At 34.9% G+C, this 17,882-nt stretch overlaps 1 protein-coding gene and 1 pseudogene across 1 annotated transcript; one reads left to right on the top strand and one right to left on the bottom strand.

The window, feature by feature from the left end:
• Positions 1 to 456: 456 nt before the first annotated feature.
• LOC129884225 (tetrahydroberberine oxidase-like) lies at positions 457 to 1,765 on the top strand (annotated as a pseudogene).
• Positions 1,766 to 2,050: 285 nt separating this feature from the next.
• LOC129887368 (uncharacterized) lies at positions 2,051 to 11,566 on the bottom strand. The gene is made up of 9 exons (XM_055962443.1): positions 11,209 to 11,566; positions 11,025 to 11,160; positions 9,186 to 10,483; positions 7,250 to 8,745; positions 6,448 to 6,578; positions 5,591 to 6,352; positions 4,357 to 4,364; positions 3,896 to 4,008; positions 2,051 to 2,635 (listed from the first exon to the last, which is right to left on the bottom strand). The coding sequence occupies exons 1-9, from the start codon at positions 11,290 to 11,292 to the stop codon at positions 2,344 to 2,346; spliced, it is 4,320 nt and encodes a 1,439-aa protein (XP_055818418.1). The 5' UTR covers positions 11,293 to 11,566; the 3' UTR covers positions 2,051 to 2,343.
• Between the last annotated feature and the right edge of the window lie 6,316 nt (positions 11,567 to 17,882).

Here is a 17,882-nt window from a genome sequence, read left to right as displayed (position 1 = left end):
CAAGAAATAAGCACAAAAAAGTGAAAGATTAGCATTAATTTTAAGTTAAGGTTGTTTGAATTAATAAGGTTATTAATGGTAATGGTATTAGGTTCGATGAAAGTATTAATTTTTCGTGTGAATAAATTTCTAACTGAATTCAATAGGAAAGGAGGAACAAAAATTTTATTTGGTAAAGAAAGTGATGGATTCAGTATTTTTTGGCCTATTTTTTTTCTTCCTTCCTTAGTCACCTCTCGTGACGTTGATGATGCCAATACCAACTTGTATGGATTGTGCCTCTCCCATAAATCTGGCAATCAACCACACAATAATAATATTGTTCATACTGTATGGTCAAAAAGCTATCAATCTATCCTCGAATCATCGATACACAATGCTAGGTTCAACAATTCTAATGTCCCCAAACCAAACTACATCATTGTTCCACAAAATAAAGAACAGGTTCGAACAGCTATGATTTGTTGCGAAAAATCAGGATTTGAGACTCGAATTACAAGTGGTGGACATGACTATGAAGGCCTTTCTTACATTTCTCACAAACCTTATTGCCTAGTTGACCTATCCAACCTCCGTAACATCGATATCGACGTTCAAGAAAAGACTGCATGGGTAGAAACTGGAGCTACCTTAGGGGAACTTTACTACAACATGGGTACTAAGAGAAATACCTTAGCTTTCCCAGCTGGAACTTGTCCCTCTGTTGGTTTTGGAGGCCATATTAGTGGTGGTGGACAAGGACCGTTGATGAGAAAACACGGCCTGGCAGCGGATAACGTGATCGATGCCACAATTAATGGCACGATTCTCTATAGGAGAGGCATGGGGGAAGACCTATTCTGGGCAATCCGAGGTGGTGGAGCAGCTAGTTTCGGGGTGGTTCTATCTTGGAAGTTACAATTAGTGGAGGTTCCACCCGTGGTCACTCTCTTCACGGTTGTTCGAATTCCCTGAGGGGCTTTTCCTAAGAATAAACATAAACCCTAAAAGGGACTCTTTAGGGAGACCATCGATACAAGCTTCATTTAACTCCTTATATTTAGGGAGGAGGCACCATCTTCGGAGAATAATGAGAAAGAAATTCTCAGAAGTCTAGAGATTGTGAAGAGATGAGCTGGACTAATTCAACAATAAGGATAGATAGTTATAGGAAAGATTCAAGAATTCAAGATTGTTAGAAAGGAATAAGGACTCACATTTTACAAAACGAAATCGGACTATGTCACAAAGCCTCTATCGGAAAAAGCATTACAAGGGTTATGGAATGTGTTCAAAATTACAGGAGATGGACTTGTGATTTTCACCCCTCATGGTGGAAAAATGAATGAAATATTAGAGGATGCAATTCCATTTCCACATAGAAAAGGAGTTTTCTATAACTTACAATATTTTGCACTCTGGCATCATCCAAACCAAACTGTAGAAAAGATCAAATTTGATTGGGTTAATGGTGTTTATGATTACATGGGGAACTTTGTTTCTAACCCAAGAACAGCATATGTAAATACAATGAAAAATACTCAGAAGCAAGGACTTGGGGTGAAGTGTATTTCAAAGGAAATTTTGAGAAATTGGCCAGGGTGAAATATATTGTTGATCCAGCAAATTACTTCAGGGATGAGCAAAGTATTCCACCTCTTGCTCCATAACTCTTTCAAATTTAGACAAACTGAAAGATTTTCAAGTTTCTCCTTTACTTTTTCAACATGAATGATTTTTAATTAAGTTGCAAATGTTAATAATTTTATAAAAAGAAGAAACAAAGTAAAGAAGAATTAATAAGACAGAAAAATAATCCCTCGACAATGGTAGTTTAAATAATCTAATCATCTTCGATAAGACAAAAAATAGTGTACTATTATTAAATAAGCTCGTCTATAGATGTAAGTTTCCTCTTCAAATGAATATTAAAATACGCTTGTCCAATCTTTTCTACTCAAAATGACTTAAGATTTTCAACTATACCTCGTTGATGAAATGTCCGTATACCTCGTTGAAAAGCCAGTGCAACAAACTTGCTGCAATTTAAGCCTAAAATGTCAACCATATATAAAATTTTGACGGATAATATTGTTGGCATTGCAAAAAATGTTGCCCAAGTCCAACCATTGTCCAAAATGTTAACAATTGGAACAAAGGCATTGCCCAACAATCGCCAGTAATATCCAAAAGCAGAAACGGCAAAGGTCGACCAAAAATAGGAAGAAAAAAACGGCCTTTTCTGTACAACTCCTCTAGTACTGCTAATTATCTTCATCAACAAAGACACAAATGGGAAATTTTTCAACTGCTGCTCTACCCCAAAATTTTTTTTGTCAATCTTGCACATTCTCCCTTCCACAACTAGCAGAACATACGAGCCTTGAAGAATAACCGCTGCTCGCTGCTCAATAAAGCGAACCACTTTCTTAGGCAATCAGTTGGATCACATGGATTTGCAGCTGGTGCAACTTCAATGTTACTTCCAACAAGTTCCTCAAACCTATGAGGAATTAGCCCAATTAAAGCAATTCCAATGGAGAACGGGAGGTGGAGACCCATTCTTTTGGAGTCGCATTGCGAAACTAATGCACAGAAAGAGCTTCTTAATCTCTGAATCCTAACATCTTCATATCCAAAAGCTTCAAGTCCACACCTGTAGAGATATCATATATAACATAAGCATGAACTGAAATAAAACCAAAAAAAATCCGAGTAGAAACACCGCTATAAACATAAACACAAACACAATTAAGAGATGCCTATCAAATAAATACAATTAAAAGATAGAAGCTTTGAGGTCATAATAAGCAGCCCTCCATCAAAAGGTCAATTTATTTCATCCAACTGATGATTGTGACCAGCATCTCTACTCAATTCACATAACTTAAAACATGGTACCTAGTTCTAAAATAATCAATCAAATAATCAAATGTCCCAAACAGAAAAGTGACTTGTGGTATTCCAACTCTATTCCTCGTCAATTTCATTACAAAAGCTGGTTGTAAAATCATGCATACAAAAGGAAATTCAGATACCCAACTGCTATGTGAAGTTTCATCTTTTCTATTGCTTGTAAGGAGTTATAGTCTGTAGCAAATGCAGAATGAGTTTGTTCATTCATCTCTGTAGGCCTAGAAGACTTTTCCAAGCACCCCCTCAGAGTTCATGTCACTGAATGTCAGGCAAAAAAAAAACTAATTTTATTATTATGTAACAATATAAGCAAACTATCTACAGATACGTCTTTTTAACTTTATCATTTCCTATTAATGTCCATAGCCATGTTTTAAAGCTTTTCTCCATTGGCAACAACTCTAGACATAGAATAGTTTTATGCAAATTCTGTCCACCAAATCAATGAAACACTGAGGTTAGTGTAAGTCCAAAAGACATCAGGCCAATAGTGTCCATTAAAGTTCTTACTTGCATGAGTGTTATAGCATAGACCACCAATGGGGAAATGGTTGGGGAAACAATTTGAGTTAGTTCAGTTCCCTTAGCAGATGGACTATGATCGATCAGAGTACGTAACTGCCAACATATACACGTATGGATGGATAAACTGGTCGAAAAGAATTCTGGATGGCCAAACAAAAACTTATAAATGCATCCAATATCAGCAATGCCACTTATATTGAACTATGGAAAAACTTCAGGATAGGGAGAAATTAATAAGGATCAGGATATTATCCCATAAGAAATGCAATGATTTGGTTCATAACAATATTACCTAGTTAATATGCTGCTTCAAAGATTCCCAAAGAAAAAGAATACATCATATTTGATCAGAAAATGGTAAAAACACAAGTATGCAGCTCAGGCCATCATCAACAACCAAATGTTCCCCATTTAAGACTTAAGCACTATGTACAAGATAAATGCTGAAAATAATTTAACATATTTGGTCAGTTACCTTCCAACTTGGCCAAGAAGTGTATTAATAGCAGCAGCATTGTTCTCTGTTGAACAATATTCCAATAGATTCAATAGTGGACAGGCAATTTTGTCAAACATCCAATCCCAGCTCTGCTTGCGAGATAAAAAATGACAGAATTAGGCAGAAACTCCTGAGAAATGAACTAAAAGCAGGAAAGTAATTACCTACCCAAAACCACCACCCCCATTGCCCATTAGGAACCGAGCAAGAGAATTATGCCAGATATTATTTTTAAAGGAAAAATATTCTCCAAGAACATCCTCCTTTGAGAAAAAGATCCAACAAAAGATGGAGTGAGCATAACGAAGATTCAAATACAACAATATAGGAGTTAAAAGAGTTTAAGAATTTGGGTGAAGAAGTAGTAGGCATTAGAACTTCAATTACTCCCCATAAATGTCTACTTGACGAATCAATTGAGAAAATTTCACAACCACCATGCGACCTAGTCAACAACATATCCACTGTAATCCACAAGTAGAGTTTGGGAGGGTAGAGTGAATGCAGACCTTACCCTACCTTGGAAGTTGGAAAGTAGAGAGATTATTTCTGATGCATATCAAAGCAAATCGAAAAAGAAACAACGGAAGTGAAGAAATCATGGCAAAATACTATAGAAAGCATGACAAAGCATTCTGAAAAAGATAACAGTAACTACAACAAAACGTGTGATAATCGAAGTACAAGAGACAATAGATAGTAACAGAAATAGAAGGACAAGAAACTACAGGAGAAGTACACCTTTCAAGCCCAAAATAAACTGCAACGAACCAAGTATAGAGAAAAATTGTGTGAGAATTAAGAGAAAACATAAAAAGGGGATGAAATATAACTCCTATCCAATTAAATGATGTAATTCCTACTAAGATTCACCTTAACACATTTTGATTTTTAAATGAAATCCATTTGTATTTTCTTTCTGATTATCTATCCTTCTGCAAATACAAAGTCCAGGATGCAAAAGCACCATATTAAGTTAACGTGTTTGTAATATTAGTATCTCATTTTGAGATAAGAAGAATTAGAGTGAATTCAAACTCCCATGCCAAAAAATGGTGCAGTAATTACTTTTAAGAAAGTGTTACTCCTTTCACCTTCATCAATAAGAAATAGTGCAGTAATTACTTTTAAGAAATCTGCATCCACTACTGAATGAACAACAACGAACAGATTTTGGCTCTCCCCTTGCAAGTGGGTTCCTAAATATGGATACTAGAAAATGATGGAAGACAATGTGCAAAATGTTGAAACATTCTATAAGAATGCACAAAAAAACATACTATTCATTTTGAATAACCTTTCTGTAAACTTCTCCAAGCAAAAGGACAGCAATACTCGAAACTATGTTTTTCTTTAGATGTAACATAATTTTATTAAAATTAACAAGTCACAAAGAAGCCAGTAGTATGCAAAAGTACATACCATTGCCTTGTGATAAGAATTTTTTGGGAGTATCAAGTCACTAACTATTGATAATATATTCAGCCAGAACTTTTTAAATTTATGTGTCCTGATATAGCAATGCCATTCATTCAAGGAATATCCTATAATAGCTCTATCTTCATACTTTCTTTAGACCTAAATCAGGAGAAATAAAAGAGAAACAAGAAAGAGGATAGAAATTCACAAGATTACAGAGTACATGAATAAAATAAGAATCATACCATGAACCTGCAACAAGCTCCACCAGTGCAAGGGTATCAATGAACTGGCTTGAATCCCCCAAAGTAACATAGGCTGACTGGACTAAATCTACATTATCTGCGGATTCCTCAGTTTCCCTTCCATCACATTTGATTCCATGTCTTGATGAGTTCAATGACTCCATCAAATCCAACCCCACAGCAGAGAAAGAATAACTCTTAAGACTATCCAAGAGTGAGGATGCAACAGCATCCATGGTAGCTGCACTCTCTGAAAACGGGCACTTACTACCAGAACAAATCTTAGACAAAGACTCAACCGTAGATGCAACAGAGGAAAGAGGACTAGGAGATGATCTTTTATTGTGAATAAGCATCACCAATGACTTCACCACAGTCATAGCTAAGCCATACTCTTTGAGGGTAATATATTTAGAACCACATACATAGGCAAATATATGAAGAATATTTAGAGCATCAGATCTCAGCGTCCTTAAAATGTTGCAGGAAGCCTCACAAACAAAACCAATATGGTCAACCGCGGCACATACTGATGCTAGCAAAATTCCTCCAGTTAGCAACAACTGAGTAGGAGCTGGTTGCTTGCACAAGCTTATACTATGACCATCCAAAATAAGATTGATTCCTGAATTGGATGCAAGCTTTGAATCAGAACTTACAGCATGCACCAGCAATTTACCATGCAAAAGAAAATCCTCCATAAGAGAAAGTACATCATACAAGTTGCAAGATTCCACAAATATCCTTCTCATATCTTCACGTGAGAGTTCTGCGAATACGGAAGATTAGGAGTTGCTTAGTATATACACGGTAAAATTTTCCAGGAAACATCTTAATCTAAATAGACAAAAAAAGGCCAGGAACCTGTATATATATGCTGAGCAACAGAATTTATGAAAAGGATCAGGTCTTTCTTCCAATCATCTCCAAAGGCTCTCATTGCAGTATCAGAAATGTAGAGCAGTAAGAGTGAAAAGAAGACACATGTCTTCTCCCTGAAAAAAGTGGCAAAGGATAAAATGTTAGCTCCTGTTACATTATCAACATATCAAATTTGAAAACATCTGCTATCTAATGAAGCACGGGCATAACACTTGATATGGACAAGGACGAGACTAATGCACATAAACTAAGAACATCCTACATGCCTAAGAATGACAATTTGGCCGAAAGCATCTTAAACTCATGCAAACAGCTTAAAATATGTAAACACTCCAGATCGCTATATGAAATAAGGCATCTAGAAAATAGATTAGAAAAACCAATCCAATATAATCTATCAAAAAAATTACATAAACCTCCATATATTATCATCACAATCTCCTATTTTCAATAATAACAAGTGATTCTGTTTCCATGTTGAAAATCATCCTTTCTGATCAAAATCAACATGTGCCAAAAGAACAAGTGCTTTCCAATTACAGGTCAAACAGTGTAATTGTACCCAATTACACTCAAATCCAACTACCCAGTAGCTTTCCAAAGAGGCCCTTAGAAGTAAAAAAAATAAGCACAGAGAAGTTTTCTTCCGACATATTGATAAATGAAGAACAAAGTATAGGTGGACATCCCTGATAAAAAAAATATTGAATAGAGGGACAAATTTTGGTATGTCTAATGCAAAGTAAGCATGAAACCCAACTCAAAATAGAATAGCTTAGCTTACTCGTTTGAAATTTCTTGAAGATTCAAAAGAGTGAACAGAACACTCCTAAAAGAAGTATCTGGTGATGCTGAGCATTGAGCAAGACAACAGCTGGTAGCACGGTAAACATTTGAGATGCTGTTCTCATCATTGTTATTTGAAAAGATGACACAATACTTGGCAAACCCATCCTGTAATGAAACGACTCTCCTTTCCAAAGAAGTCTGCAACTCCTCACTAGCAGGAGCATCTAGGTCTGACCTGAACGATGCTTCCAATGTATCTGAATAGGAACTGCAGGATAACTTGCAAGCTGTGTCAAGGTTTAATCTCTTAGATGAATCAACGTGATCTTTTTTCTCAGGTAATGATGATTTCTTCAGAGGATCAATGGTAGGGTGTTTTAACTGGTTAGAATTGATTTCCACATTGTTGACATCAAAATTACCTGATGAAGCCACAGTCCCCCCTGCACTTGAGAATCCCTCACATAAAGGTGTGTTAATCGGGACAAGTGCCATACTGTTTTGGTACTGAATCTCAGGAAGTGTAGGCGATAAAGGCATTTCAATTGCTAGATGATAAGACTCTTCATCTGTAGCATTATCCAAATTGAGAAGCTTTATATAATCACCACTGACAAGTTCATCAATATCTCCCAGATCATCGTCTTCCCCATCCTTGCAATCCTGGGCAGTTTCTGGAAGGTTATAGACATTTCGCGATGGATGTGTGCAGACATCAGATTTGACACCAGAACAGTCGAACTTAGTCTTTGCCACACTATTACAGTTTAAAAGCTGCAGGCCTAGTTCACAGGATGCTTTTCTCTTCTTGGTAGATCTAAAATGTTCACTGAACGATTCATGTTGCATGTCAGCTACCGAATGCTTTTTCTCATCATGAGGTCTATCTATTCTACTATTTAACATACCATCATGTAAAGAAAATTTTTGTGACAGCTGTTTTTGCCACTTGTTACCCTCGGAATTTAAGTTTCCATTATATTCAATGGCATCAATAGATCTACTCATTCTCTTATGATGTGAGGCTCTCCTCTCAGTATAAATACAACAGATAGGACTCTTGACATTACTTTCAGCAATTGCTACAACATTCTCGTTGCTTCTTGCATCTCCAGATAAACTTGATATGGTCGGTTCTATGTCCAATTTTCCTTCAGCTGATTTAGCTGATGTTGTGATAGAAGCACATCTTTCCTGTGAGCCCACCAATAGCCTATCAGAAAAAGATGCTGAACTGGAATTCATGGCAGAACTCTGTAACACTTTTTTGTTGGAACCTCTAAGCAAAGGCTCCAATTTAGAGTTAATACCTGATATTGATCCAGGGTTGTTCCCTCCACATATAGGGAGCGAAGGTACACTACATTTTATCTTTTGCTTGGACGGATCAGACACAACAGCAGCTAACTGCACCGAATCATTTCCAAGATGACAGTGCGTATCACAAGCTTTCAAACCAGAATAACTGTTTTTCAAGTTGAAGCTGCAAACCTGCACAGCAGGAATATCATATCATCAGAAACCATAGAAACATAGTTTGCATCAGTTTAATTAAAGGAATTGAAGGAATAAAGACAACCCAAAAATAAATTAAATGGGTGTTTATGTGAAAATGGAGCAGGTATTGAGGAGTGAGCTCTTTTGAACATATCATATACTATTTTCAAAACTTTCTGAACATTCTGCAAGAGTGTGCATGACTTCAAAAATAATCAAAAAAGCAATTTTAATGAAGTTCAACAAATTCTTGAAAAATGTTAAGCTAATTGTTCAAACAGTCACAATTTCTGTTTCTACCGACTCCAGTTTTGGTATAAAAATTCCAAATAAAATGCATACTTCCCCTAAGGTTTCTTGAGAAAAACTTAAATCAATAACACCTTCCTTACTATATAAGAGCTTTAGCAATACCAAACACGAGAGAAACAAACCTTTTCCAGGTCATGCTCATCATCTTGTAAGAAGCAACCATCCAACATATTTAGACGTCTTAAGAAGTGAACAACCTCCTGCTTTATGCTAAGAAGATGTTGCTGTTGTATAACATTATTATGAGTTTTTTCAAACTTAGCTACTTTTTTGGCATGCTTCACCTGCTTCTTTTCAAACTTCAATTGCTTCTTCAACAGCTTAACTTTACCAGTTTCAACATGCACATTACTATCAGACGCGTGAAGAGGGCAATCAACTAATGACCTTGCAGAAATTAGCTTTTTAATTTCCTTCTGCAGTTCTTCAACCTGTTGTGTGTAATTTTTAACCGCTTCAGATAGCTGATCAGCACGATCCTTTTCTTCGAATGCCTTCTTTTTATATGCTTCTGCAGCCTTTCTTTGCTTTTCCACTTTTTTCATCTCTGATTTAACACGCTTTTTCTCAACCACCACCTTATGTTCCATTTCCTGGAGCTTTCTTTGGGCAGCATCAGAATTCAGAGCAACATCTATCATGGTAACATCTCTATCCACTGCCTCTGGACCAAGCTCAGATGATAATTGAGCAGTTCCTACAGTTGTCCCTTCACTAGATACAATGTTAACCATTTTACCAGACGCCATGAGTTCACCAATCTCCTTCTTCAAATTATCAATCTTTTGTCTATCCTGTTCCAACTGCCGAAATAGAGAAGTAGCACGACTTTTTTCATCCATGGCCATTTTGCGATTGGCTTCTGCAATCTTTTTTTGCTCTACAGTTTTCATCCCTGCTGCATCTGCACGTTTCCTCTCTTTAGATATGTTTTCTCTTTCTGCCTCCAGCTTCTTTTTAGCATCTTCAAACTCTAAAGTCACCAAAGCTAACTTCGATTTCACTTGATCAGCTTCCTTCTTCAGATTTTCCAAATTAAGACTATTTACTTCTGCTCTTTTCCTTTCAGCATCAGCAAGTCTCCTCTCTTCATCAGCCCTTGGTTTTTCACCCTTCAATTTTGTCCTCAAGTCGTCCACCTTTTTCCTCTCTAACTCAGCCTTCTTTTTCTCTGACTCTGCTGTCACTCGTTCTTTCTCAACAAGATCCTTCAGTTCATTTACCTTTGTTTCCCTCTCAGAGAGATGCTCCTTAAGCTCTCTAATTTCTCTACCTCCTTCATCAGCCACCAATATTTTCTTTAAGGAAAGAATCTCATTCTTCAACCCAGCAACTTTGCTCTCTAAAGAAACTCTTAAAGCGGATTCCTTTACCTTTTCCTCCTTTTCATTGTTTGCCCTAACTTTTTCATCCCCGAGATCTGGAAAAAATCAAACAAAATATAGCAGCAACTCCATGTGTGTCAGTTCCAAGAAATCAAACAAAATACAGTATCAGATCAATGTATGTCTCTGACAAGAAACAAGGCATGCAATCAAAGTTAAAAAAGACCAAAGAATGTAAGCTTCTAACTATACAGTATTGTCACTGTGTTTAGTATGTAGGTACGCACCAAGTTTTAATGACACCAATCAAGATGACGTGTTTAAATTCCTAGGCACTTTCTTAATGAGGTGGCTGAGCCACCTTACGGGCACCTTGACAAATTCAATAGGCAGCCAGTGTATAGTCAAAGTATTGGTAGCATTTCTTTATCCAGGTCCCAGCGAACTTGCACACATGGACTAATTCACCACGCAGCCTGGTGTGGCCAAACTCCTAGACATTAAATTCCAGTGTTTTACTTCTTTTTATTTTTGTAATTTACGAATTTCTCAATTCTTCTCCTTCTAAGTTAATACTCAAAAATCTCATATTCAGAAATTAAAGGTGATGTGAATCTAAAGTGAAAGTAACTTTACCTTTCCTCAGAGATAAATTTTCTGGCTGGATTTTGGAGACTTGTTCCTCGTAAATGGAAAGACCTTTACGAAGAGCATTTCTTCGATTTTCAAGCTTTGTGTAGCTGTCTTTCAATTTGCTGTACTTGCCTTTCCACTGCAAAGACAATCCAAAATCAGCCAAAAATCAATAGAAACGTTAAACCTGAATACTTCCAGCAATGTAGCAGGGATTTGTAAGGTCTTCTATAATCATTACATCACGAGCCATTGATGTTCCTTCATACATATATTAACTTAAAATCAATAATCTCGAGAAACTTATGCATACACATGGAAACTACCTCGGCTAAACCCTAGAATTGAAAAGATTCACTCAACGGTTATCAATCAAGGAAAACAAACAGCATATACTGAACCGGGTGAATTAGAAGGGCCGCAGACTCAATTCTATGAATCTAATAAGGGGTTGAGAATATCCTTCACCAACAAACCAAAAATGTTTATTTTCTCAGGCCTTTTCCTCCTTATTTGTTTTCTTATTAAATTTTATGCTAAAATTCTGAAATATGTTCAAATACATTACTAAATTAAATGAGGATGACACTGGTGTTATATATGTCGTTCTTACATTTAACAAAAAAAATGTTATAAATATTTTTTGTTCTAAATTAGTTATCATATTTGCTTTTTAAAAAGTGAAACTACGTTATCTTTGACTAATCTTTTTTTTAAAAAAAAAACATTATTTTTTGAAAGGTAATTTTGATGAGAAATAATTTGTGTTTAACTAATTATTTGAAAAATATTTTTGAGTAATAATTAGTATTTGAACAAGTTTTTTAAAGAGCCCCTAACATTTTGTTTGGATAAATTTTTAAAATTAGCTTATTTGAAAACTGATTTACGTAAAGTACTTTTTAAAAATATATTTTTTGTGAAAGTAATTTGTGTTTGACCAATAAATTTACAAAATACTTGTGAACAGTAATTTGTGTTTGATCAAATTTTCTAAAAGTACTTCTAAGTATATTTTTCTCAAAAGAATTTTTTCAAAAAATTAAATATTTTTGGCCTTCTAATAGCTTAGTCAAGTAGGCTTAAGAGTCCGTTTGGATTGACTTATAAGTTGAGTGTTTGACTGTTCAACTTAAAATCATTTTGTACTTAAAATAAGTCAAAAATAATAATTGGGTTTGTTTGATTTAACTTATATAAAAAAACTCATAAGTTGAAAGCAACTTATAAGTTGCTTTAAATAAGCTAAGTCAAACAGGCACATATAGAGTATTTTCTCAAGAGTATTTATTTTTTTTAAAAAAAAACTACTACTATTTTTAGCTTTTGTTGTTGCTCAAAACACTTATTTTCTCCTAAAAATTTGTTCAAAACACTTACTATTTAAAAATACATATTTTTAACTTCTCAAAAGCTTAATCAAACAAGATATAAGTGTCTTAACTCAAATTTATTAAATTACGCGAATTGACAAACATTACTATTATATTATTTAATATAGCTATAGTTTCAAAAAATTATGCAAATTAGCTACACTTTAATAAAAATTTGCTATTATAAAAATCCGGAGGCTCATATACAAATTTAGAAGCGAATATACAAACCTCTAAAGGTTTGTATTTGTATACAACGCGAATTTAGGGCTCATATACAAATCTCTAAAATAAATTTGTATTTGTATATACGGTCTCTCTGAAAATCTAATTTGTATCATACAACGAGATATACAAACGAAAAAGTCCAATTTGTATAATGCAGGGAGATATACAAACGAAAATTGATATAACAACTGAAACTATAACTATAAAATGTAATTAGACAAACTATAGCTAAGGATTCTAATTATCTTTTAAATCTTTGTTATTTTTGAAAGTTACTCAATTTATTAATCTTATGAGTTTCCGGCCAATGACTTTTAAGGTAGATATATTATTATCATTTTTTAACTTTAGTAAATAAATCATTATTTTCTAAGTTTGCAATCATGTCTTCTGGGGCCGAAATTAAACAATAAATAGTTCTCTTTTTGATTGAAAACAACAAATCATTATATATCATTATCATAGACCTAATACTATACTATATTACTATACTGTAAGTGAAAAAGTCCCCAAATTAAAATTTGAATTACGAAAATGTTATTATAAAGTTGAACGATGTTATTGCCCTTCTAGTAAACACCAATATTATAATATCTATGGACAAAAATATAAAAGCATATTAATTATAATTAATAGCATATTCTATTAAACACTATATTATAATATTTATGTATAAAAATGTGTATACACATTAGTTATAATAAACATTATCATGTTTAGTATGTTTTGTACTAATAAACATGATCATATTTAGTATGGTTTGTATTAGAAGTAGGAGGATTCTAGCTTGAAAATTATTTTTGTTGGAAAAAAAACTACAATATCGATATTGAACTAGAATTATAAAGTAATAAATAACTTATTACAAATATTGTGTCGTAGCAAGTCATTGCCTTGAAAGCGATTTCGGCCCGACTTCGGTGTAAATTGTTGTAACTAGTCACTCCTAAAGTTCAATAGTCACTTTCAAACACGTGCATTCATGACTGAAAATTGGGAGGTTACCCAAAATCAATTGTCTAAAAGAATAATCTAAGAAGAAGAAATGAGGAAAATGTTTTCTTTTATTTTTGGTTGGTGTTATCTAATGTTCACAAAAGGCATTGCTTATATAGGATTTGCAAAGGATGATTTGCTTAATATTGAGAAGCGTATTGTGAATATAAATGGCATTAGCGAACTATTAAATCACATTTACATCAAACCCTTTTTTTTTTTTTTTGGAACAGATATGTAAGTTCATCTCATTTGTAACGTAATTGACTTTGTATCTTTTGCATTACACTTCAATTAATAAAGATAGAATTAACTCAATAAATAGAAGATAGAATTAACTCAACAATCGCCCAATAATGAAAAGTGTAACATCCCTCAAAAATAATTACAAGTATCTTAAGAATGCCTTGGGAATAGGTCGCTCAAGTAATGCATCATCCTTAATCTTTTTGAAAAAATTCGAGTTCGAAATATTAATCAGGGGGTCAAAACCTATGGGAAAATGGTCTCGGTGGATTTTTAGGACCCGTATATCAAAAGATAGATTTTTAAAGAAATTCACGAAACTGTAGGGTCTGCGACAGGTCCGCATCGCGGACCTGAAAGAGTTTTCTGGCCGAGTTGAGTTTTTTTTAAGGACATTTTAGACCTTTCCCAAATTATTAGTCAATGAACCTAGACATTTTTAGGGCGTAATCCGACTCTATAAATTCACCTAAATCCCTAATTGTATTCATTCTTCTACAATTCATCTATCAAATATTTCTCTCTCTACAAAAAGTCTCTCAAGGGTTTCCATTGAAGAATTCAAGTAATCTACTCAATTTCTCCATCAAACTCCCAAGTTCTTCCAATTATTTGGTGTTCTCACTTAAGGTATGTGGGTATTGATTCATGGATTCTTTCAACCATGAAGCCCAATCAATTTCTCAAGGTTTTCTATCAAATTAAAGTATGATATTTTATGAATTTTATGATCTCTATTCCTATTGTATGAATTATGATTCAAAGTATGATCATGGGTCTATTTTGATATGATTTGATGGTTATTGCATTGAATTGAAGAGTTTTCCCATGAATTCTCCTATTTTGATCTCTAGGGTTCATGATGTAAATTATGAGTATTTGAAATTATACTTCCAAAGGATATTATCTATATGAATTATGTATGGGCAGAAAGAAAGTTTATGATCATGCATGTTTTCAAGTCAATTTCATGATTTTCAAGTCAATTGATCATACATTCATGTCTTACCCTAATTTCAAGTATAAGCTATGATCATGAACTTCCAAGTATGAATTATGATTATGTATTTCAATTATGATCATGAACTATAAGTATGTTTCGAATGATGATTTTCATGCAAATTATGGAAAGGGTGACTTAGGTCCCAATGTGGTGCCTTAAGGCCAAATGATATGAACTATGTATGTATGATTGTTAATGTGGAAGAACAATATCTGCATTGCACTTATGTTATGAAAATGAGCTACTCTATGATTTTCAAATCTATGATGATGACTTTGATATATGCCAATTATGATTTCTATGCTATGGTGGGACGTAGTTCAAGAGACATGAGGTTGCTACTAGGGCTTTTGTGGGGCCTCCACTTCAAGTCCCCTCGGGGGATTTGAAGTGGGGGGCCCACCAAAAGCCCTAGTAGCAACCTTATGTCTCTTGAACTACGTGCCATCGTAGCCAAAAGCCCTAGTAGCAATCTCATATCTCTTGAACTATGTGCCACCATAGGAACAAAGGGATTAGAGGCAAATACCCAAATATCTAAGAGGTGAGTACCCAAAATATCAAGGCTTGGAGGTGAGTACTCGCGTCTAAGAACTAGGGGTGAGTACCCGGTTCACACGACCGCTTAGTGGATGCACTTAGGCATGTAGGAGTCTACCTTGGAAAAGTAGCCTCGTCCTTCTCGATGTGGGTATCATCGAATTCCATGTTATAGCTCGCATGGTCTTATTGTCGGTTATGGTTCCTATCCCACATATGTATAATCTCTTAAGTATGCTATAATTTTAATTTATGCTTTTTATATGCTTTGATCAATATTATTTTCTCAAGACTTTACTTATTCCATCTTATCATGCGTTTTACTTGACCTTTGCACTCCATGATTTACGTTGCATGTCACGCCCTCATACTTAGTACATTCCAACGTACTAATGCATACTTTTTGCCTTCATTATCTCATAATGTTGGGGTTGAGGTTGAAGATTATACTCATCTACGTGGCTAGTTAAGCTTTTCTTTCCGGCGGTGGTTGTAGTGAGTCCTTATTTATCGGAGACTAGTTATCGAGTTGGTTATTATTTCAAAGACTTTTCTTATATTTTATATTAAGGATGAGCTAGAGACATGTCTTAGCCCCCCGTCCATGTTTATGAGTAGAGACATCTAGTTGGACAAATATTTCCAGTCTATGTTGTCATGTGATATTCTTAAATTTCTATTCATAGATTAGACTCTCTTATGATGTTTCCGCTTTTATTTTACCTTGTGTATGCTTATGATATGTGCAAGAGGCTTGGTTGGAGCCCTTCGGGGTTCGATCGCCGTGTTACGACTAGGCCCTAGGTCGGCTCGTGATAAAAAAATAAAGAGTAAGAACAAATTTTGGACAAAAGCAAGGAACATGTACTTAAGTGTTAGTATCTTTCAATTTGAATTGACATGTACTGAAATGAGGCAACAAGTTAATATCCACAAAATAAAGTACTCTTGAACTGAGTGGATATAAATTGAGACACCCATAACACATACCATTTTCTTAAATTTAAGCAATCTCTGCAGTGCAAATAAAATGCCTTTATGGTCATGCACACACATCATAGCTCGTATGAGAGCTCTAGAAAGACAACTCAAGTCTTTCATAAAAGGCGACCACACCTGTACACTCACGTAGGTGGTTCCATCAAATCTATGTCAAATAGACTACATTAAAGCTATAGATAGAATCATTAAGAGAAATATAAGCTCAACCTTATAAAATATTGCCTTACACTATAGGGATAGAAAATAGGTGTATATTGAGGCTAAATGGGTACACCACACTACCTCAACCAATGGGCTTTAGCCCCATCCCCCTCAACATTGTCGAGGGATATTTTTCTTGCCAAACCCTTGGTCATAGGATCCGTCAAATTTCTTTCGAACCTTACATATCCAAGGAAATAACACCCAGTTTCAACAACTGTTTAACTGCATCATATCTGATGCGATTATGTCTTTTTTTTTAGTGTACACACTATTTTTGGTAATCTCTATTGATGCCTGTGAGACTGGTGAAGCTTGGCTTCCCCATAATGGTGCATCTGTCAAAAGATTTTTCAGTCACTCAGCTTATTGTCAAGCCAACTCGAGGGGAATGAATTCATTTCATAGTAGGACGTGCTAGACAAATTTGTTTGGAAGACTTTCAAAAAATAACACCTGCACCCAAAGTAAACACATAACCATTGGTCGAGCTAACTTCATCATTTTCAGTTATCAGTTTGCATCATAAAAATCTTCTAAAACTATCACGACCTAAAATCGGGTGTGATGGCACTCGTCCCATCCCATCAAGTCAAGTCAACCTAAAATCCAACAAAGAGCAGAAAATAATGCGAAAGACTTAAATACTCTTAAATAACCCCCAAAACCTAGTTGTCACGTGCACAAGCCACTAATAAATATAAAATGAAAGATAAGTACAGTCTCAATTATCTTTGTATCTCAAATAGAACAAAACATAAATGAAAAAGGACAAGAAAGATCGTCAGGCGTCAATCAACTACCTCTCAAAGTCACCTCGAAGCCTCGGAGGATAAGGGATAAATCAAACTCGCTATCTGGGCTCAAAACCTACACAAGTGTAGAATCAAGGAGTGAGTACCAAACAACATGGTACCCAGGAAGCCAACTAATAAAACTAGGAAAATCTCATAAAATTTGAGAACTTCTTTTATCCCAACCGAACCTCCATAACTACAACCTGCACAGAAAATTAGTCCAACCTAGAGTTCACAATACACAGTTCATATAAATTCCAAAATCACAGTTAAGTCATCACAAGACATAATCACGAGTATCACAAGGATCATACATAAAAGTCAAAACATCACACACAAAATATGCAAGGAGGATCATACACAAACAATAACCAAGTATCAGTCACATTCGCCGACAATGACCTTGTCATAACACTTTCATCGAAAATGACCTCGACAACACACTCTCGCCAAAAAATGACCTCGGCAGCATACT

Source organism: Solanum dulcamara, chromosome 4 (genome assembly GCF_947179165.1).
Source record: "Solanum dulcamara chromosome 4, daSolDulc1.2, whole genome shotgun sequence".
NCBI lineage: Eukaryota > Viridiplantae > Streptophyta > Magnoliopsida > Solanales > Solanaceae > Solanum > Solanum dulcamara.
Note: the sequence above shows the minus strand (reverse complement) of the source record. Positions and strands in the feature narration are given on the sequence as shown.